Raw genomic sequence first — 24,861 nt, 5'->3', positions numbered from 1 at the left:
TACTCTTTTATAACGTATTGGAACGAGGGTACCCAACATGAACTCGCGCGCCAGGTGTCTAATGGGACATCATCGTTCCATGGCTCTTGTTCGGTCAGATCTCCCTCCAGAAGACTCAAAACACTTTGTAAAGGCTGGTGACATCTAGTGGAAGCAATAGGAAGTGCCAAAATATTCCTCAGCCCCTGTGTTTTTCAATGGGATAGGTTTAAAGTCAATACAACACATCAGGTATCCACTTCCTGTCAGAAAATGTCTCAGGGTTTTGCCTGCCAAATGAGTTCTGTTATACTCACAGACACCATTCAAACAGTTTTAGAAACTTTAGAGTGTTTTTTATCCATATATAATAAGTATATGCATATTCTAGTTACTGGGTAGGATTAGTAACCAGATTAAATCGGGTACATTTTTTTTATCCAGACGTGCAAATGCTGCCCCCTAGCCCTAACAGGTTAACAAGCTCTTCCATATCCCTGATTTACAGCATCTGCATTCTTTCCATATGACTCAACATCCCATGAGCCCCTTCCTCTCACACAGCAGTATGCTCTTATCATATAGAGTATAAACTTAATATTATAGCATAGCTTCTTTGTTATATTATATAGGTAATGCAAACAAATAGTTGGTCAAACCCTAACAATAGCCATCAGAAAACCAGATATACAGCTAAAATGAAGCACTAACCTTTGACAATCTTCATCAGATGACACTCCTAGGACATCATGTTAGACAATACATGCATTTTTTGTTCGATCAAGTTTATATTTATATCCAAAAACCCCATTTTTACATTGGCGTGTGACGTTCAGAAAATGTTTTCTCCCCATTACCCCCGGTGAATAGGCACATTTAATTTACAGAAGAACTCATAAACGTTGATAAAATTTATAACAATTATTTAAAGAATTAGAGATAATCTACTCCTTTATACAAACACTTTGTCAGATTTCAAAATAACGTTACGGAAAAAGCACATTGTTCAATATTCTGAGTACAGAACTTAGCCTTCAATGCTAAGCTATACAGTTAGCCTACAACCACGGCGTCGACAAATCTCTAACAATATGTTAGAAATATTTACTTACCTTTGCTGATCTTCGGCGGAATGCACTCGGATGGGCACCCACTTCCACAAGAAATGTTAATGTGTTCTGCAAAGTCCATCATTTATGTCCAAATACGTCCATTTTGTTGACCCATCCAGAACACTTTACAATGCCATGTGGCGTGGACGCAAATCGATAGACGAAATGTTCAAAGTTCCATTACCGTTTGTAGAAACACGTCAAACGATGTTTACAATCAATCCTTTAGGGTATTTTTTAACCTCTATGGGCTAGGTGGGACGCAAGTGTCCCACCCGTGGTGCACTCCATCAACAGCAGGTGCATTTCAAGAGCGGCAAATTTGAATCCAAATAAATGTCAAAATTCAAATTTTTCAAACATACAACTATTTTACACCCTTTGAAAGATAAACATCTCCTTAATCTAACCACGTTTTACGATTTCAAAAAGGTTTTACGGCGAAAGCATAAATTTAGAGTATGTTAGGACAGTACATTTACAAGAGTTGTGTGTAATGTTTTGTCAATTCAAAGACAGGGTCACCAAAACCATAAAACCAGCTAAAATGATGCACTAACCTTTTACAATCTCCATCAGATGACACTCCTAGGACATTATGTTAGACAATGCATGCATTTTTAGTTCTATCAAGTTCATATTTATATCCAAAAACAGCGTTTTACTATGGCATTGATGTTGAGGAAATCGTTTCCCTCCAATAACCGGCAGTCAAGTCAGTACCACAAATTAAATAATTAAAATAGAAAACATTGGTAAAATATTATATTGTCATTTAAAGAATTATAGATTTACATCTCTTGAACGCAATCAACTTGCCAGATTTAAAAATAACCTTACTGGGAAATCACACTTTGCAATAATCTGAGCACTGCGCCCAGAAAAATACGCGTTGCGATACAGACTAGACGTCATGTTGGGGAGATCTAAAATCGAAAATACTATGTAAATAATCCATTACCTTTGATTCTCTTCATCAGATGTCACTTCCAGGTATCACAGGTCCATAACGAATGTAGTTTTGTTCAAAAAAGCTCATCATTTATGTCCAAAAATCTCCGTCTTGTTAGCACATGATCTAAGCCAGCCGGACTTCTCGTCATGAACGAGGGGAAAAAATATATTTACGTTCGTTCAAACATGTCAAACGTTGTATAGCATAAATCATTAGGGCCTTTTTTAACGAGAACATGAATAATATTCAAGGTGGACGAATGCATTCTCTTTTATACCGTATTGGAACGAGGGTACCCAACATGAACTCGCGCGCCAGGTGTCTAATGGGCCATCATCGTTCCATGGCTCTTGTTCGGTCAGATCTCCCTCCAGAAGACTCAAAACACTTTGTAAAGGCTGGTGACATCTAGTGGAAGCAATAGGAAGTGCCAAAATATTCCTCAGCCCCTGTGTTTTTCAATGGCATAGGTTTAAAGGTAATACAACACATCAGGTATCCACTTCCTGTCAGAAAATGTCTCAGGGTTTTGCCTGCCAAATGAGTTCTGTTATACTCACAGACACCATTCAAACAGTTTTAGAAACTTTAGAGTGTTTTCTATCCATATATAATAAGTATATGCATATTCTAGTTACTGGGTAGGATTAGTAACCAGATTAAATCGGGTACATTTTTTTTATCCAGCCGTGCAAATACTGCCCCCTAGCCCTAACAGGTTAACGTAAAATTGCGATAATTTTACAACCGGACAATAGGTATTCATCCCAGAAGAAAAATTTAAAAAACGACGAAGTCACGTGCACACGCATCATAAGACACCTCTCCTCAGACTGGCCAGTGATTGACTGAGCCATAATTATCTGCCCGGCAACAGGTGACGGTTGAAACAGGTTCCTAAAGATTGTTGACAGCCAATGGTTAGGAGGTGCAACGTAAATCCTATGTCACTGTACTTTTTCAAGGGATTCAAAACAAAAACTAAATTTCTAATTTCCCACTTCCTGATTAAATTTTTCTCAGGTTTTTTGCCTGCCATATGAGTTCTGTTTTAGAAACTTCAGAGGGTTTTCTATCCAAATCTACTAATAATATGCATATTCTATTTTCTGGGCCAGAGTAGTAACCTGTTTAAATTGGGTACGTTTTTCATCCGGCTGTGAAAATACTGCCCCCTAGCCCCAACAGGTTTTAACACCCCGGCCATCCTACAATCTAAGCTAGATGCCCTCAATCTCACACAAATTATCAATGAACCTACCAGGAACAACCCCAAATCCCACCGATAAATCCACAATCATTGACAATTTCAATAAGCATTTTTCTATGGCTGGCCATGCTTTCCACCTGGCTACCCCTACCCCGGTCAACAGCCCTGCACCCCCCCCCCCCCCCCCAAGCCTCCCCCATTTCTCCTTTAGCCAGATCCAGATAGCTGATGTTCTGAAAGAGTTGCAAAATCTGGACCCCTACAAATCAGCTGGGCTATACAATCTGGACCCTCGCTTTCTAAAATTATCTGCCGCAATTGTTGCAACCTCTATTACTTGCCTGTTCAACCTCTCTTTCGTATCGTCTGAGATCCCCAAAGATTGGAAAGCTGCCACGGTCATCCCCCTCTTCAAAGGGGGAGACACTCTAGACCCAAACTGTTACAGACCTATATCTATCCTACCCTGCCTTTCTAAGGTCTTCGAAAGCCAAGTTAACAAACAGATCACCGACCATTTCGAATCCCACCGTACCTTCTCCACTATGCAATCTAGTTTCTGAGCTGGTCATGGGTGGACCTCAGACACGCTCAAGGTCCTAAACGATATCATAACCGCCATCGATAGAAGACAATACTGTGCAGCCATATTCATCAACCTGGCCAAGGCTTTCGACTCTGTCAATCACCACATTCTAATCGGCAGACTCAAAAGCCTTAGTTTCTCAAATGATTGCCTCGCCTGGTTCACCAATTACTTCTAAGACAGAGTTCAGTGGGTCAAATCGGAGGGCATGTTGTCTGGACCTCTGGCAGTCTCTATGGGGGTGCCACAGGGTTCAATTCTCGGGCCGACTCTTTTCTCTGTATACATTAATGATGTAGCTCTTGCTACTGGTGATTCTCTGATCCACCTCTATGCAGACGCCACCATTTTGTAAACATCTGGCCCTTCTTTGGACACTGTGTTAACTGACCTCCAGATAAGCTTCAATGCCATACAACTCTCCTTCCATGGCCTCCAACTGCTCTTAAATGCAAGTAAAACTAAATGCATGCTCTTCAACCGATTGCTGCCCGCACCTGCCCGCCTGTCCAGTATCACTACTCTGGACGGTTCTGACTTAGAATATGTGGACAACTACAAATACCTAGGTGTCTGGTTAGATTGTAAACTCTTCTTCCAGACTCATATTAAGCATCTCCAATCCAAAATTAAATCTAGAATCAGCTTTCTATTTCGCAACAAAGCATCCTTCACTCATGCTGCCAAACATACCCTTGTAAAACTTACTATCCTACCAATCCTTGACTTCGGCAATGTCATTTACAAAATAGCCTCCAACACTCTACTCAGCAAAAAGAAAGATATACCTGCTAGAGCGCGTGCTACGGGTGGGTGCTGCTATGGTGACCAGTGAGCTGAGATAAGGCGGTGCTTTACCTAGCAAAGACTTATAGATGACCTGGAGCCAGTGGGTTTGGCGACGAATATGAAGCGAGGGCCATCCAACGAGAGCATACAGGTCGCAGTGGTGGGTAGTATATGGGGCTTTGGTGACAAAAACGGATGGCACTGTGATAGACTGCATCCAATTTTCTGAGTAGAGCAGAAAGAGGAGGAAGTGAAGCGCTACTAAAGGTACACAATAGTACATTTTGGTAGACAGAAGGTGCTCTTTGGTAAAAGGGGTGAATTGGTCATCAAAAAGAAAGGAGGACCAAGGCACTCTTCATATAATGAATTAAAATGCCTTTATTTGTATGGCATGTTCAATAGAAACAAAGTTTTAAAGATCCGACGCGTTTCGGCTGCATGGCCTTCGTCAGGAAGTACAAAGAACTAATACAATGTCCTCTATTATACAGCTTTTCCAATTAGCCCTAATTTGAAGAGGGAGAACACTATAACACAGCAAACATGAACAACAACAGTCTAAACATAGCTGAGGGCAATTGAGCAAAATGTCCACTATATGACAGCAAATGGACCTATCACGAACCTACAGGAAGGGTGAGAAATCCAGGTTCGTGATAGGTCCATTTGCTGTCATCTAGTGGACATTTTGCTCAATTGCCCTCAGCTATGTTTAGACTGTTGTTGTTCATGTTTGCTGTGTTATAGTGTTCTCCCTCTTCTCCCTCTGACAGATTTTTTCTGTTGTGTACGTTTGTTTATTCCATGTGTAACTCTGTGTTGTTGTTTGTGTCGCACTGCTTTGCTTTATCTTGGCCAGGTCGCAGTTGTGAGAACTTGTTCTCAACTGGCCTACCTGGTTAAATAAAGGTGAAATAAAAGGTTATGGATGTGTCACTGCAACCTTAAAGGTCCTCAATGATGTCACCATTGCCCTTGATTCTAAGCAATATTGTGCTGCTATTTTTATTGACTTGGCAAAAGCCTTTGATACGGTAGACCATTCCATAATAAAAAGTTCAGGACTCTGACTGGGCCACTCCAGAAGGTGTATTTTCTGTTGTTGATTTACTTCTGTGTTTTGGGTTGTTGTCCTGTTGCATCACCCAACTTCTGTTGATCTTCAATTGGTGGACAGATAGCCTAACATTCTCCTGCAAAATGTCTTGATAATCTTGAGAATTCATTTTTCTGTTGATGATAGCAAGCTGTCCAGGACCTGAGGCAGCAAAGCAACCCCAAACCATGATGCTCCCTCCACAATACTTTACAGTTGAGGTTTTGATGTTGGTGTGTGATACGAGAATTCTGTTCTCAAATATTCTTAAAATGAACTTCAATTAAACTACTCGGTCTGAAACCCAGAGTTTGTAAGATTCTGGTTGAATGAAACCATTGCAACGCTGCCCCCTTTGGCAGTTCTATCTTGTCGGAGTCCCAGCTTACAATAGTCAGAATGTTTATTCACAAGGGCTCTCCCAATCATACAAACACATAGCCTTTTATACCTTAGATTTGGTCATACCATATGTCATACCCCTTATAAATGCCCCTCCTCTTCTTTAACACTGTCAATGCTTATTTACAAGTCTTCTCCAAGACATACATTGCTTATCTTATCCTGCAACATGTTACATAATCTACTGTAAGCCTAACGGTTTCTCCCCTCCCTGGGTGGGGAGACTTCTTTCCTGTTATCAGTTTCACAGTGGTCACAAGTTGTCTGTCACAAGTTCCTTTTTTCCTATGCACACACTGTCTCGCCTATATTGCTAAATAGTAAAGTCGACGAATTCGTCCCACCTACGTAACAGCCACTGCAAGCCTGTGGCGCGATTTTCAAAACGTTAAAAATCCTATTACTTCAATTTCTCAAACATATGACTATTTTACAGCCATTTAAAGACAAGACTCTCGTTAATCTAACCACACTGTCCGATTTCAAAAAGGCTTTACAACGAAAGCAAAACATTAGATTATGTCAGCAGAGTACCAAGCCAGAAATAATCAGACACCCATTTTTCAAGCCAGCATATAATGTCACCAAAACCCAGAAGACAGCTAAATGCAGCACTCACCTTTGATGATCTTCATCAGATGACAACCCTAGGACATTATGTTATACAATACATGCATGTTTTGTTCAATCAAGTTCATATTTATATCAAAAACCAGCTTTTTACATTAGCATGTGACGTTCAGAACTAGCATACCCCCCGCAAACTTCCGGGAATTCGCTAACATTTTACTAAATTACTCACGATAAACGTTCACAAAAAGCATAACAATTATTTTAAGAATTATAGATACAGACCTCCTCTATGCACTCGATATGTCCGATTTTAAAATAGCTTTTTGGTGAAAGCACATTTTGCAATATTCTAAGTACATAGCCCAGGCATCACGGGCTCGCTATTTAGACACCCGGCAAGTTTAGCACTCACCATAATCATATTTACTATTATAAAAGTTTGATTACCTTTTGTTGTCTTCGTCAGAATGCACACCCAGAACTGCTACTTCAATAACAAATGTTGGTTTGGTCCAAAATAATCCATCGTTATATCCGAATAGCGGCGTTTTGTTCGTATGCGTTCCAGACACTATCCGAAATAGTAAAGAAGTGTCACGCGCATGGCGCAATTCGTGACAATAAAATTCTAAGTATTCCATTACCGTACTTCGAAGCATGTCAACCGCTGTTTAAAATCAATTTTTACGACATTTTTCTCGTAGAAAAGCGATAATATTCCGACAGGGAATCTCCTTTTCGGCAAACAGAGGAAAAAATCCCAAAGGCGGGGGCGGTCGGGGTCACGCGCATAAGCCAGTGTCCCTTGATCGGCCACTTGAGAAAGGCGATAATGTGTTTCAGCCTGGGGCTGGAATGACGACATTCTGTTTTTTCCCGGGCTCTGAGCGCCTATGGACGACGTGGGAAGTGTCACGTTAGAGCAGAGATCCTTAGTAAATGATAGAGATGGAAAAGAAGTTCAACAAATGGTCAGACAGGCCACTTCCTGTAAAGGAATCTCTCAGGTTTTGACCTGCCATTTGAGTTCTGTTATACTCACAGACACCATTCAAACAGTTTTAGAAAATTTAGGGTGTTTTCTATCCATATGTAATAAGTATATGCATATTCTAGTTACTGGGTAGGAGTGGTAACCAGATTAAATCGGGTATGTTTTTTATCCAGCCGTGTCAATACTGCCCCCTATCCTAAACAGGTTAACTTGTCCTACGCACACACATTAGAGAATTCTAGTCTTATGATTCAAATACATTTCACTCCATTATACAGTAACAGGGTGGAATACTTTTAGTCATTACCTTAAACCTTATCAGTGTGCTGTGCCTTTTTTCTCCACATATAGTGTTGTGTGTTCCTTCCAAACAACTCAACTGTAGTTTCATCTGTCCACAGAATATTTTGCCAGTAGCGCTGTGTAACATCCAGTTTGCAAACTTCAGACGTGCAGAAATTGTTTTTTTGGACAGCAGTGGCTTCTTCCGTGGTGTCCTCCCATGAACACCATTCTTGTTTAGTGTTTTATGTATCGTAGACTCGTCAACAGATGTTAGCATGTTCCAGAGATTTCTGTATGTCTTTAGCTGACATTTTAGGGTTCTTCTTAACCTCATTAAGCATTATGTGCTGTGCTCTTGCAGTTATCTTTGCAGGATGGCCACTCCTAGGGAGAGTAGCAACAGTGCTGAACATTCTCCATGAACATCAAGGCTTTTAGAGATTCTTTTGTAACCCTTTCCAGCTTTATTCAAGTCAACAATTCTTAATCTTAGGTCTTCTGAGATCTCTTGGCATGGTTCACATCAGGCAATGCTTCTTGTGAATAGCAAACTCAATTTTTGTGAGTGTTTTTTATAGGGCAAGGCAGCTCTAACCAACATCTCCAATCTCGTCTCATTGATTGGACTCCAGGTTAGTTGACTCCTGACAACAATTAGCTTTTGGAGAAGTCATTAGCCTAGGGGTTCACATACTTTTTCCAACCTACACTGTGAATGTTTAAATGATGTATTCAATATAGACAAGAAAAATAAAATAATTTGTATGTTATCAGATTAAGCACACTATGTTTGCTTATTGTTGTGACTTCGATGAAGATCAGATCAAATTTTATGACCAATTTATGCAGAAATCCAGGTAATTCCAAAGGGTTCACATACTTTTTCTTGCCACTGTAGTTTTGCAGATGGTGGAGTATGAATGAGAAAAGAGTTAATGGATTTCAGATAATGTGGTCATTGAATGCATTTTGTGTGAAAGCAATGAAAAATTATTCACAATTTGGTCTACATACACTTCTGTTTCGCTCACTGTGTGAAGAGTTTTGACAATGTGACTTCAGTTTTGACCAATGAATGTTAGCAATTTCATTTTTTTTTTAAATGTATGTTAAATCTATTGCTGTTTGTTTTAAAATGCATTTTTTTTTATTAAATATCTGATATTACCATAACTCCTGTCCTGGGGCTCATTGTTATTGTTAAAGTCTTCCCTACCACATGTTCTCACACACACACACACACACACACACACACACACACACACACACACACACACACACACACACACACACACACACACACACACACACACACACACACACACACACACACACACAGGATGGTTGTCATCACACATGTATACTCACAGATTTAATTCAGTTCTGAACCCATGCTTTAGCAGAGATGAAATAGGAAGCAAGACATCCCACTCCCCAGTGGTGTAGTGGTGCATGGAGAAGTGGAAATACTATAATTTTGCCAAAAATGTTTCAAATGGCCCTCCCCGCGAAGGAAAGATGCCCTGTGTGAAAAATACTAGGAGAAACAGTGACATTCACTCTGAATGACCTAAAATGATCAATCACATATTCTTTCACTGTCAGGCCAACCCAAGCTGTACTGTGCAGTAGGCTAATAGTAGTACCTATTATTGAAACAGATCAACTGAATCATAAATTCACAGGTTTCAGATTTTCCCCAATTCTTTCAGGCTTTCGTTCTCAAAGTCACCTTTTTTTAAACAGAAAAAAAACGTATGTTCTAAGTTCATAACAATGCTTAATAAACCACATCTGGAGACCACTTTTGAGGTCTGGGAAAAATCAAATACATTTTTATTTGAGTGTAGTTACCCTTGAATGCAACTGTGCAGGCACCTATCAGTGTTGTTTGGTTAGCAGTGTTTCTGTAGCACATGAGATGGAGTTTGCAAAATAAATGTCCACTGGATTGATGCAAATAATCATGATATCATTCTGACAGGTAGGCATGCATTCTCATGTTCTATTGGTTTTCTTTCAACTTTCTTTCATTGTCTAGCAGCCAAAGGAATTATCCTAATCATATTAGCAACCCATGACAGTTATTGCATCTTTAAATCCCACCACTTTCTAACAGATATTCCCATCTCTGTCCATGAAACAGCTCACATGTGCAGTGCACATTTTAGAAAGGTGTTTTCCCCAAATTGCATTTTGTAATTTTCACACAGTCATGTGTACATTGTTGCGCCTAAAATGTGAAGAAATAATATTTTAGCAACATTTTAAGCTAAACAGTCCAATCTGTTCCATCAGCCCTATTAATTGATAAGGTGGATACCTCCACTACACTGCTTTGATAGGTATCAGTGGGGATTAAGAAGTGAGTGTATGCAATGCCCACTGAAAAATAAGTGAGTATACAGCGTATACCTGTGTGTGCCCTTCACTACACCACTGCCACTTGCAAATGTTTTCTGGTTCTTATAGTGTCAATGAACTGTATAAGTAGACCAAACCCAGCTGCTAGCATTGGTGTATATGGGAGAACCACCCCTTAAAGGGGCAGTGCCGTCAAAAATGTAATTTACACTATGAGGTCGAAATAACATTATGATAATGTCCTTTTTGTGTCAGCATGTTCAGGTGGGATGATGTTTTTGTCCCAGATCACGACATCACAATCTGATCTGATTATTCTGATGCGTATATATCCTACTACTTTGAAGGGGTAAGGGTGGATGTGCTGTAATATCCTATCTGCCAAATATATTTACATGTATATCAACAGGGGCTAACAAGACCAGACTGAGCATTTCAATGGTAAAAGGAGGCTCAGGGAAATAAGATATTAAACATATAATGACATTATTTTCATGAAATAAACACACACATTGATTTATTAGACATATGGTGATTACTTAAAAATACAATTCAAAATACAGAGAAAAATATATTTAACAAAATAAAGAAAAGACTGGGGGCTTAACTAGCTGGTAAACGAGTGGGACGTCTTCATTTATCTATCATCTTTGGCTTTAATTCTGCTGCAGCCACGCCAGCGCACGTGGGGATGAATTTAGCGCGCTTGGTGACATGCCTCGCGCCAGGTGCCAGATCACAGTGAGAGACGCCCTTAAAATCAACTACACACAGCAGCAAAAAGCCGAGTAAACGTTAAAGTCAGTTGAGATAGACCACGGGTAAGTTGCTAACTAACAGACATGCCATAACTGAGGCGCACATTCTATATGTCTGTAAACTGAAAGGGCTAACAGTAGCAAACTAACAGTAGCCAAATGATGATATCATGATTGACGTGACAAAGTTCAGGCCAAAGTTGTCTGCGTGTCTTTGTGTAGCCTAGAGAGTATATGGCTGGTGCCTGGTGATGTCAGAGGAAGAGGCCTGTCTGGGCTCCCAGATATGAATAGAGAAGAGGAGGAGGAGGAAGAATCACATGAGGTGAGAGCAACAGTGAACACACACACGTCATGTGTGCTAAACCAACTACAAACAATGGGCCATGGCAGAGTAAGATAATGTGTGTCTGTATCCAGGTGTTGCTGAGCGTGTTTGCCCAGCATGTGCAGTTGGGGTTGTGTTTCTATGACAGCAGAGACTTCACTCTGCACTACATGCCTGACACCTCAGACAACCACAAGCTCCAACTGTTGGCCAGAGGTACATACTAAAGTTAAACACACATACACTTACACACACTAACTACTAACTGACCCAAACACATTTCTCCGTTTCCCCCCTGTCCTCTCCCCCTCCCTCCCACTGGTCCCCTTCTCCCGTCTCCTTCTCCTCTCCATCCCCCGTCCTCTCCCCCTCTCCCTCCCCCTGTTCTCCTCTTCTCCTCTCCTTCCCCCGTCCCCGGTCCCCTGCCTCTGTCCCCCCTCCCATCTTCCCCCTCCCTCTCTCAGTGGTCCAGGAGGTGAGCCCTCATGTGATCATGACTCCTACAACTCATCCAGAATGCCGCAGCCCCTCTGGTGTTCAACCTTCCCAAGTTCTCTCACGTCACCCCGCTCCTCCGCACACTCCACTGGCTTCCAGTTGAAGCTTGCATCTGCTACAAGACCATGGTGCTTGCCTATGGAGCTGTGAGGGGAACCGCACCTCCATACCTTCAGGCTCTGATCAGTCCCTACACCCAAAGAAGGGCACTGCGTTCATCCACCTCTGGCCTGCTCGCCTCCCTACCTCTGAGGAAGCACAGTTCCCGCTCAGCCCAGTCAAAACTGTTCGCTGCTCTGGCACCCCAATGGTGGAACAAGTTCCCTCACGACGCCAGGACAACGGAGTCAATCACCACCTTCCGGAGACACCTGAAACCCCACCTCTTTAAGGAATACCTGGGATAGGATTAAGTAATCCTTCTAACCCCTCCCCCCCCCCAAAAAGATATAGATGTACTATTGTAAAGTGGTTGTTCCACTGGATATCATAAGGTGAATGCACCAATTTGTAAGTCGCTCTGGATAAGAGCGTCTGCTAAATGACGTAAATGTAAAAAAAAATGTACAAATCATTACCAGTGCTAAGCAGGAACGCTGCATGGTCCAGTTCGTGCAGGGTCCAGTTCGTGCAGGGACTGGGTGAGGAGGAGCACCGCACAGGGAGGACTGGGGAAGGGAAACCTTTAGGCTGGCCGGGGAGGGGTGATGGTTAAGGTGGAGGGTAAAGGTTAATGCTAAAAAATCTTTATACATTTGCACTTTCTCCCCCTTTCTCACTTTATCTGCTTGCCCTTCTATCGCTCTCTCTCAAGCTCTCTTCTATCTCTCACTCTCTTCTTTTTCTCTCTTCTATCCCCCTCTCTTTCTGACTCCCTCTCTCCTCCCTGCTTCCAGGAGCCAACCCAGACTACAGGCCTGAGGTGGTGACCTATCCCTATGTGGACTTTGGTAAGAACAGCTGCCTTGCCTGTGGTGGTAATACACTAGGTATTGTTCTCAGTGTAACTTTTGAACATCAATAGTCAAGTTTTCAGTTACAGATTCTCTCTCTCTCCCTCTCTTTACCACAGGTCTGGAGGTCAGTAAGCAGAGGCTGTTGTCTGCCCATTTTCCCTTCCTTCCTCCCGCCGTCTCAGAGAGAGAGAGAATCTCCTACCTCTCCTCCTGCATCTCCTTCGACTCCCCCCCTCATGGTGAGTTCTCCTCCCCCCTCATGGTGAGTTCTCCTCCCCCCTCATGGTGAGTTCTCCTCCCCCTTGTTCCAGGAAAATAACCTCACACTGACATTTGAGATTAAATTGAAAATGGTGTGTGTGTGTGTGTGTGTGTGTGTGTGTGTGTGTGTGTGTGTGTGTGTGTGTGTGTGTGTGTGTGTCCTAGCTGCGGTCAGTAGGTGCGTTGCTGAAGTGTCTGGACAGGAGGAGAGTGGGAGTGGAGCTAGAGGACAGCAGTGTGGGAGTCCCCATCTTACAGTTCCACACCTACACACTGTAAGACACACACACAACACACACATACAGAGAGATGGGTCAGTTGTGTATAGGTATTGTGGTTGAATGTTTTCTTCACATCTGAATTTCATTCCTCTTACAGGAAAGACGTAGTGTACGTGGACCAGGATACTTACAGGTCAGTCCCCCTGGAGACGAACACAGACACAAACACACACACACACTCTCTCTGCCATGTTTGTTGTGTGTTCCAGCGTGCTGCAGATCTTCAAGTCGGAGTTGCACCCCTCTGTGTACAAGCTGCAGTCTGGGGAGAAGGAAGGGCTCAGTCTCTATGGTAACACACATTATGGGAAGTTAATGCGCTGATGTGATGTCAGTACATTCTCACACTCGCATTATGAGAAGCGGTGATCTCTCAGTCGTGTTTCCAGTAGTGATGATGTCATGGGTGTTGGTGTCTCTGTTTCAGGGATACTGAATCACTGCAGGTGCAAGTTTGGCTCCAAACTGCTTCGGTGAGGAAAACCTGTTCTCATGGTTGAAGTGTCAGAAACCAACCACACACAGATTATATCTGAGAAACATAATCAATACCTCAGTACCTGTTTGTGGTGCGTAGTCATAATCTATCCCTCCTTGTTTTGCTAGATGTTGGTTATTGTGAAATCCTCTCTCTCTCAGCCAGTGGTTTCTGAGGCCTACTCGTGATCTGGCGGTGTTGAACAGGAGACAGGAAGTTGTGAGATTCTTCTCCTGTCCACACAACTCTGACTCCTTAAACACTTTGCAGTCCTCCCTACGCAACATCAGGAACATCTCGGTAACCATGACCTGTGAACTTTACCCTTCAGCGCCATGCAGTCCTCAGTCTGCAACATCAGTGATGAGTATGAATTTTCTGTAATAAACAGTATTATTTCTCCTGCTGTAGACTCTCCTGCGTTCGATGTCTCTGTCTCACACCAAAGTCTGACTGGCAGGGTCTCTACAAGGGTAGGAGTTCTACGGCCATTTATCTACACTGCTCAAAAAAATAAAGGGAACACTAAAATAACACATCCTAGATCTGAATGAATGACATAATCTTATTAAATACTTTTTTCTTTACATAGTTGAATGTGCTGACAACAAAATCACACAAAAATAATCAATGGAAATCCAATTTATCAACCCATGGAGGTCTGGATTTGGAGTCACACTCAAAATTAAAGTGGAAAACCACACTACAGGCTGATCCAACTTTGATGTAATGTCCTTAAAACAAGTCAAAATGAGGCTCAGTAGTGTGTGTGGCCTCCACGTGCCTGTATGACCTCCCTACAACGCCTGGGCATGCTCCTGATGAGGTGGCCGATGGTCTCCTGAGGGATCTCCTCCCAGACCTGGACTAAAGCATCCACCAACTCCTGGACAGTCTGTGGTGCAACGTGGCGTTGGTGGATGGAGCGAGACATGATGTCCCAGATGTGCTCAATTGGATTCAGGTCTGGGGAACGGGCGGGCCAGTCCATGGCATCAATGCCTTCCTCTTGCAGGAACTGCTGACACACTCCAGCCACATGAGGTCTAGCATTGTCTTGCATTAGGAGGAACCCAGGGCCAACCACACCAGCATATGGTCTCACAAGGGGTCTGAGGATCTCATCTCGGTACCTAATGGCAGTCAGGCTACCTCTGGCGAGCACATGGAGGGCTGTGCGGCCCCCCAAAGAAATGCCACCCCACACCATGACTGACCCACCGCCAAACCGGTCATGCTGGAGGATGTTGCAGGCAGCAGAACATTCTCCAAGGCGTCTCCAGACTCTGTCACATCTGTCACATGTGCTCAGTGTGAACCTGCTTTCATCTGTGAAGAGCACAGGGTGCCAGTGGCGAATTTGCCAATCTTGGTGTTCTCTGGCAAATGCCAAACGTCCTGCACGGTGTTTGGCTGTAAGCACAACCCCCACCTGTGGATGTCGGGCCCTCATACCATCCTCATGGAGTCTGTTTCTGACCGTTTGAGCAGACACATGCACAGTTGTGGCCTGCTGGAGGTCATTTTGCAGGGCTCTGGCAGTGCCCCTCCTGCTCCTCCTTGCACAAAGGCGGAGGTAGCGGTCCTGCTGCTGGGTTGTTGCCCTCCTACGGCCTCCTCCACGTCTCCTGATGTACTGGCCTGTCTCCTGGTAGCGCCTCCATGCTCTGGACACTACGCTGACAGACACAGCAAACCTTCTTGCCACAGCTCGCATTGATGTGGCATCCTGGATGAGCTGCACTACCTGAGCCACTTGTGTGGGTTGTAGACTCTGTCTCATGCTACCACTAGAGTGAAAGCACCGCCAGCATTCAAAAGTGACCAAAACATCAGCCAGGAAGCATAGGAACTGAGAAGTGGTCTGTGGTCACCACCTGCCGAACCACTCCTTTATTGGGGGTGTCTTGCTAATTTCCTATAATTTCCACCTGTTGTCTATTCCATTTGCACAACAGCATGTGAAATGTATTGTCAATCAGTGTTGCTTCCTAAGTGGACAGTTTGATTTCACAGAAGTGTGATTGACTTGGAGTTACATTGTGTTGTTTAAGTGTTCCCTTTATTTTTTTGAGCAGTATATATGAATAGTGTGTCTGAATGTGTATTAGACAATCCACGGTGCAGTGTGAATAGTGTGTGTGTGTGTCTGTGTTGTAGACAGTGTATAGTGCAGTGTGTATCAGGGACACAGTGCGCTCCCTGCCTCAGTCCATCCAACTCTTCCAGGAGATCAGTGAGGGATTCTCAGACGACCTTTACTACATCGCCTCGCTCATCAGAGTGGTGGGACACACAGTACACACGTCAGGTGCAGCTCCCATGTTCTGTATGTCAATGTGTTTCATTCTCATTTTATTCTGTGATTTGTGTCTTGTATAGGTGGACTTCGAGGGCAGTTTAGCAGAAAACCGTTTCACTGTCAAACCCAATGTGGACCCTGCTATAGACGAGAGTGAGTGTTAATAACATTAGGGAATGCTGAAGGTTAGAGTTATGTTAGGGTTATGTTTGTTGAAGGTTAGGGTTATGTTTGTTGAAGGTTAGGGTTATGTTTGTTGAAGGTTAGGGTTATGTTTGTTGAAGGTTAGGGTTATGTTTGTTGAAGGTTAGGGTTATGTTTGTTGAAGGTTAGAGTTATGTTAGCTGAAGGTTAGAGTTTGCTGATGGTTAAGGTGAAGGTTAGCCTCTTACATCTAGACGTTCCGCTAGCGGAACACCTGCTCCAATATCCAATGATAGGCGTGGCGCGAATTACAAATTCCTCAAAAATACAAAAACTTAAATTTTTCAAACATATGACTATTTCACAGCATTTTAAAGACAAGACTCTCCTTTATCTAACCACACTGTCCGATTTCAAAAAGGCTTTACAACGAAAGCAAAACATTAGATTATGTCAGCAGAGTACCAAACCAGAAATAATCTGACACCCATTTTTCAAGCTAGCATATAATGTCACAAAAACCCAGAAGACACCTAAATGTAGCACTAACCTTTGATGATCTTCATCAGATGACACACCTAGGACATTATGTTATACAATACATGCATGTTTTGTTCAATCAAGTTCATATTTATATCAAAAAACAGCTTTTTACATTAGCATGTGACGTTCAGAACTAGCATACAAACTTCCGGGGAATTTGCTAACAATTTACTAAATTACTCACGATAAACGTTCACAAAAAGCATAACAATTATTTTAAGAATTATAGATACAGAACTCCTCTATGCACTCGATATGTCCGATTTTAAAATAGCTTTTTGGTGAAAGCACATTTTGCAATATTCTAAGTACATAGCCCAGCCATCACGGGCTAGCTATTTAGACACCCGGCAAGTTTAGCCTTCACCAATATCAGATTTACTATTATAAAAGTTCGATTACCTTTTGTTGTCTTCGTCAGAATGCACTCCCAGGACTGCTACTTCAATAACAAATGTTGGTTTGGTCCAAAATAATCCATCGTTATATCCGAATAGCGGCGTTTTGTTCGTGCATCCTAGACACTATCCGAAATGGTAAATCAGGGTCGCACGCATGGCGCAAATTGTGACAAAGAATTTCTAAATATTCCATTACCGTACTTCGAAGCATGTCAACCGCTGTTTAAAATCAATGTTTATGCAATTTATCTCGTAAAAAAGCGATAATATTCCGACCGGGAATCTCCTTTTCGGCAAACAGAGGAAAAATCACAAAGACGGGGGCGGCCAGGGCACGCGCCTAAGCCCACAGTCCCTTGATCGGCCACTTGAGAAAGGCGATGATGTGTTTCAGCCTGGGGCTGGGATGACGACATTCAGGTTTTTCCCGGGCTCTGAGCGCCCATGGAAGACGTAGGAAGTGTCACGTTAGAGCAGAGATCCTTTGTAAAAGATAGAGATGGCAAAGAAGTTCAAGAAATGGTCAGACAGGCCACTTCCTGTAAAGGAATCTCTCAGGTTTTGACCTGCCATTTGAGTTCTGTTATACTCACAGACACCATTCAAACAGTTTTAGAAAGTTTGGAGTGTTTTCTATCCAAAGCCAATAATTATATGCATATTCTAGTTACTGGGCAGGAGTAGTAACCAGATTAAATCGGGTACGTTTTTTATCCAGCCGTGAAAATACTGCCCCCTAGCCATAACAGGTTAAGGTCATCTTACTCACCTCCGTCTGCTCCCTCTGCCAGAGAAGAGGAGGATGATGGGACTGTCTGACTTCCTGACGGACGTGGCTCGCAGAGAGCTGGAGCACCTGGACACCCGCATCCCCTCCTGCTGCGTCATCTACATCCCCCTGGTCTGACATCTACTATTACTGTCTGTCTACATTCCACTGGTCTGACATCACTATTACTGTCTGTATACATTCCACTGGTCTGACATCAACTATTACTCTCTGTCTACATCCCCCTGGTCTGACATCTACTATTACTGTCTGTCTACATCCCCCTGGTCTGACATCTACTATTACTGTCTGTCTACATACCCCTGGTCTGACATCTACTACTACTGTCTGTCTACATACCCCTGGTCTGACATCTACTACTACTGTCTGTCTACATACCCCTGGTCTGACATCTACTACTACGGTCTGTCTACATCCTCCTGGTCTGACATCTACTTTTACTGTCTGTCTACATCCCCTTGGTCCGAGACATCTACTACTACGGTCTGTCTACATCCCCCTGGTCCGAGACATCTACTACTACTGTCTGTCTACATCCCCCTGGTCTGAGACATCTACTACTACTGTCTGTCTACATCCCCTTGGTCTGAGACATCTACTATTACGGTCTGTCTACATACCCCTGGTCTGAGACATCTACTACTACGGTCTGTCTACATACCCCTGGTCTGAGACATCTACTACTACGGTCTGTCTACATCCCCCTGGTCTGAGACATCTACTATTACTGTCTGTCTACATACCCCGGGTCTGACATCTACTACTACTGTCTGTCTACATCCTCCTGGTCTGACATCTACTACTACTACGGTTTGTCTACATCCCCCTGGTCTGAGACATCTACTATTACTGTCTGTCTACATCCCCCTGGTCTGAGACATCTACTATTACTGTCTGTCTACATCCCCTTGGTCTGAGACATCTACTACTACTACTGTCTGTCTACATCCCCCTGGTCTGAGACATCTACTATTACTGTCTGTCTACATCCCCCTGGTCTGAGACATCTACTATTACTGTCTGTCTACATCCCCCTGGTCTGACATCTACTATTACGGTCTGTCTACATCCCCCTGGTCTGAGACATCTACTACTACGGTCTGTCTACATCCTCCTGGTCTGACATCTACTATTACTGTCTGTCTACATCCTGGTCTGGAATCTACTATTACTGTCTGTCACATCCCCCTGGTCTGACATCTACTATTACGGTCTGTCTACATCCCCCTGGTCTGAGACATCTACTACTACGGTCTGTCTACATCCCCCTGGTCTGAGACATCTACTACTACGGTTTGTCTACATCCCCCTGGTCTGAGACATCTACTATTACGGTCTGTCTACATCCCCCTGGTCTGAAACATCTACTATTACCGTCTGTCTACATCCCCCTGGTCTGAGACATCTACTACTACGGTCTGTCTACATCCTCCTGGTCTGACATCTACTATTACTGTCTGTCTACATACCCCTGGTCTGAGACATCTACTACTACTGTCTGTCTACATCCCCTTGGTCTGACATCTACTACTACGGTCTGTCTACATCCTCCTGGTCTGACATCTACTACTACTGTCTGTCTACATCCCCCTGGTCCGAGACATCTACTACTACGGTCTGTCTACATCCCCCTGGTCCGAGACATCTACTACTACGGTCTGTCTACATCCCCCTGGTCTGAGACATCTACTACTACAGTCTGTCTACATACCCCTGGTCTGAGACATCTACTATTACTGTCTGTCTACGTCCCCCTGGTCTGACATCTACTACTACTGTTTGTCTACATCCCCTTGGTCTGAGACATCTACTATTACTGTTTGTCTACATCCCCTTGGTCTGACATCTACTATTACTGTCTGTCTACATACCCCTGGTCTGACATCTACTACTACTGTCTGTCTACATCCCCCTGGTCTGACATCTACTACTACTGTCTGTCTACATCCCCCTGGTCTGACATCTACTATTACTGTCTGTCTACATCCCCCTGGTCTAACATCTACTATTACTGTCTGTCTACATTCTCTTGGTCTGACATCTACTATTACTGTCTGTCTACATCCCCCTGGTCTGAGACATCTACTATTACTGTCTGTCTACATCCCCCTGGTCTGAGACATCTACTATTACTGTCTGTCTACATCCCTCTGATCTGACATCCATCATGGAGTTACCCATCCCTGGTTTACATGCTAACAAGGATGCTAAACAAATACATCTAAAGTGTACCTTGCTGACTGTCAGGATCGATAGGATGCTGATGCTTTCTAAATATCCATAAGATGAGGTGAAATTGTAATCTGGATGTCCTATCCTATCAACATAATTTATTTATCTCTTTCTTTCTCTCTCAGATAGGGTTCCTGCTCTCGGTCCCTCGGTTGCCCAGCATGGTGGAGAAAGAGGACTTTGAGATAGAGGGCCTTGACTTCATGGTGCGTGTATGATACATGTGTATGTTTGCTCCTACTGTGAGTGTGAGTTTATGATGTGTGTATGTTCTCACTGTGCGTGTGTGTTTAGTTTCTGTCTGAGGAGCGTCTGCACTACCGCAGTCAGAGAACCAAGGAGCTAGATGACCTGCTGGGAGACTTACACTGTGACACCAAAGGTCAGGCTGTCAGCCCTCCCCTCTCTTTCTCTCGCTCCTCTTTTCTCGTCTCTCTCTCTGTCCTCTCTAAAATGGGGACACACATAATCCAGAAAAATAAATATCAGAACGAGCAATGTCAGAGACCGGAATATAAATATATATATACCACGGGGTTGGTGGCACCTTAATTGGGGAGAACGGGCTCATGTTAATGAAGTGGAATGGTATCAAATACAGCAAACAAATCAAACATGCGCCGAATACAACAGGTGTAGACCTTACCGTGAAATGCTTACTTACAAGCCCTTAACCAACAATACAGTGAAAGAAATAAGAGTTATGAAAATATTTACTAAATAAAGTAAAAAAATTATAATACAGGGGGTACCGGTACCAAGTCAATGTGTGTTGGTACCAGTGGCGATTTTAGCATGTAAATCTTGGTGGGGTGAAAAAAACTATTGTGGGATGCATGCCAGCAAAGCCACTACACAACACGACACTCAACAATACATTAATTGCATTATAACGGTGACAAACGGTGCCCAATAACTGTTAGGGCCTACATAAAGCTGTCCCAACAGCAGAGTCCCAACAGCAGTCCCAACATCTTTCCACTGATACACCTGGCTGTCAGCGGAGACTTGTCTGTCAGCGAAACTGTTCATTCAGCCTCATTTACTGCCTTTAAAAAAACATAGCTGATATGTAACCTTTATTTAACTAGGCAAGTCAGTTAAGAACAAATTCTTATTTACAATGACGGCCTACCCCTGCCAAACTTGGACAACGCTGGGCCAATTGTGCGCCGCCCTATGGGACTCCCAATCACGGCCGGATGGGATAAAGCCTGGAAATGGCTGACTTGTTTAAACAAATGTGGTTTCTACTGACAATTGAGATGTACAAACTATGGCATAAGGGGATGACAAGCGAATCACAGGCAATCCGTAATTTTGATTAAGACATTCATGAGCAAGCTAGGACGGACGTAGTCAATATAACTATTTGTTCAGCACTTTTGAAATGTACAGCAACAGAATTCAGAACATGGGTCGTTCTTAGTGTTCTCCCTGTACACCAAGTCAAAACTGTAGGATAAATAAAGGGGGCATATAAGCAGACAATGAAAGGTCTTACAATATTCAATGATTACATTTAAAAAAAAACTGGTTATAGGCTACATGTGCACCACCAAGTCAGAACAAAATTAAGAAGTGAAAATAGACCAAATTATTTGGGTGAGGCACATGGGCTACTACATTCACACTTAGTATTACTTTGTTAGCTACAGTATACATATCTCCCTGCCATATTACATCATTTATGCAGCAGCATACAAGACATTTTTGGACTCACCTTGTTGTGCTGTGCTCACTTGAACAGGAAGGTGGCGCGCCAGTCCTTTGTGGGCAAATTTTGTCATCAGTCTGGCATTCTCTGGATTTATGGTGCTTTCAAGACAACTGGGACTATAGGAAAAGGAGGGCCGAACAGGCCCCTATTAATATCGCGGGGCTGAAGTGGAGCGGGTCGAGAGTTTCAAGTTCCTTGGTGTCCACAACACCAACAAACTATCATGGTCCAAACTCACCAAGACAGTTGTGAAGAGGGCACGACAACACCTTTTCCCCCTCAGGAGAATGAAAAGATTTGGCATGGGTCCCCAGATCCTCAAAAAGTTCTACAGCTGCATTCTGACTGGTTGCATCACCGCCTGGTATAGCAACTGCTCGGCATCTGACCATAAGGCTCCACAGAGGGTAATGCGTATGGCCTTGTACATCACTGGGCCAATCTTCCTGACATCTAGGACCTATATACTAGGCGGTGTCAGAGGAAGGCCCAAAAAATTGTCAAAGACCCCGGTCCCACCCAAGTCATAGACTGTTCTCTCTGCTACCGCACGGCAAGTGGTACCGGAGCCTCAAGTCTAAGACCAAAAGGCTCCTTAACAGCTTCTACCCCCAAGCCATAAGACTGCTATTATTAACAATTAATCAAATGGCCACCTGGACTATTTACATTGACCCCCCCCCCCCTTTGCTTTTACACAGCTGCTACTCGCTGTTTATTATCTATGCATAGTCACTTTACAAATTACCTCGACTAACCTGTATCCCCGCACGTTGACTCGGTACCGGTACCCCCTGTATATAGCCTCGTTATTGTTATGTAATTTTCTTATTATCTTTTAGATTTTTTTTCCTTTTTTACTTTAGTTTATTTAGTAAATATTTTCTTAACTCTATTTCTTGAACTGCATTGTTGGTTAAGGGCTTGTTGTTTTCGGTGCATGTGACAAATACAATTTGATTTGATCCAATATGATTACATAGTACCAGTCTTGGATGGCATCAAACCAGGACGAGAAGCTAGTAACGCTAGCTAGCTATGCTAACTGATGCTGCAGTGCGTGCGCTTTCTCATCCTACAGTTACAAATAACATCAACTCTTTTCAGAATATTAAGTAGCAGTCTGCCTTTTAATTCCATCTTCCGTTGATTAGATATCTCCTAACTTTTGCCTCACATGGAGACTATGATTGTAGCCTATTGGCACTTTGATAACTTATGATTGGCCGACAACAAGCTACACGCACCAATGTCCACTCTTCTGAAAAGCAAGACCAGCAGCATAAATTATACAATTTCGCGTTCGGATATTTACTTGCCGTTCCGCACAAGTCAGTTAAAATTACACATACCCAAGACCTGTGACAATCATATTAGATCTGACCCAGACCCGTGACGTTATTTACAATTCAGGATCCAGACCCGCTCTGGTATTCGGTTACAGGTGGACCCGTGAAGATCTCTAGGCTACAACCGAAGAAACCCTTTTGGGGAAAAAAAGTAGACCATACTCTCTGCATGTCTGAAAGAGAGAGAGAGAGAGAGTGATTCTGACACAGCTGCAGACCACAGTGCTGGGGAGAAGCGCCTGTCTGTACAAGGTGTGCATCTTTATGTGGTATCTCTGTGTGCACACTTACCTTTTTGTGGGATTATGCTACGTGTGTGTAGGATCTGAGTGCTGAGCTGGACTGTCTGATGGCACTGAGCCACGCCTCCCAGGAGTACGGATACACTACCCCCACTCTGGCCAACCACCACAGGATAACACTCAGACAGGCCAGGTACGCACACTCAGACCCCATTCCAGTTGGCTAGACGCCTGTATGAACCCCTAGAGTATCCAGGGAGGAGGTTAGAGAGGCAGATAAGGGTTGTTGTTGCTCAGATCTCTCACTCTCTCAGACACCCTCTGTTGGAGTTGTGTTCTCCTATGTTTGTGTCTAACTCCTTCCTGAGTTCTGAGACTTTGCCAAATTTCAATTTATCTGACAAAACAAGCAGTCATTGTGTAGAGAATCATTGTACCTTCTAAACCGCTGTGAAACATACTTTTCGTAACCAAAACTATTGTATATTCAGCTTTTTGAAACTGATGTACAAAACCAAAAGTAAAAGACGCAAAAACAAACTTCAGAACGCGAAGCATAGAAATAGCCCACATAGAACAGATCTAGCGCTTCTTAGACTTGCTTTCAATGGGAATGAAAGATCTATAACTCACAATTCTATGTGAATTTGGTCAGGTCAACCAAAAAATGACATTATGTATCAAAAGTAAAAGTATAATTAATTTCTAATTCCTTATATTAAGTAAACCAGACGGCACAATTATTATTATTTATTTTTTAATATTGATAGCCAGAGGCACACTCAGACATAATTTACAAACAAAGCATGTGTGTTTAGTGAGTCTGCCAGATCAGAGGCAGTATGTAGGCAGGGAAGTTCTCTTTAAGTGCGTGAATTTGACTATTTTCCTGTCTTGCTAAGAATTTAAAATGTAACAAGTACTTTTGGGTGTCCGGGAAAATGTATGGGAGTAAAAAGTACATTGTTTTCATTAGGAATGTAGTGAAGTAAAAGTTTTCACAAATATAAAGTAGTACTTTAAAGTATTTTTACTTAAATACTTTACACCACTGCACTACAGACACACATGCATTTACCTATTCTCAGTGTGTCATACACGTATGTGTGTGTATGTCTGTGCTACAGATGGCTCATGCTCTGAACCACAGCAGCGGTCACTCACTGGTCCTGATTGATGAGTTTGGGAAAGGAACTAACACGGTGAGAGAGAGGGAAAGAGGGATGAAAC

At 43.0% G+C, this 24,861-nt stretch overlaps 1 protein-coding gene and 1 pseudogene across 1 annotated transcript; both read left to right on the top strand.

Moving 5' to 3' along the window:
• Positions 1–11,033: 11,033 nt before the first annotated feature.
• LOC123727971 (mutS protein homolog 5-like) lies at positions 11,034–12,008 on the top strand (the record flags this gene model as incomplete). Its single annotated transcript, XM_045698447.1, has 4 exons — positions 11,034–11,169; positions 11,329–11,431; positions 11,527–11,650; positions 11,899–12,008. Coding segments are annotated over exons 2-4 (273 nt in total), but the record flags the coding sequence as incomplete, so codon positions are not given.
• A 749-nt stretch (positions 12,009–12,757) lies between these two features.
• On the top strand, positions 12,758–23,812 carry LOC106606036 (mutS protein homolog 5-like; annotated as a pseudogene).
• The last annotated feature ends 1,049 nt before the right edge of the window (positions 23,813–24,861 follow it).

Source organism: Salmo salar, chromosome ssa02 (assembly GCF_905237065.1).
Source record: "Salmo salar chromosome ssa02, Ssal_v3.1, whole genome shotgun sequence".
Lineage (NCBI taxonomy): Eukaryota > Metazoa > Chordata > Actinopteri > Salmoniformes > Salmonidae > Salmo > Salmo salar.
This window is presented reverse-complemented; position numbering and strand designations above follow the sequence as displayed.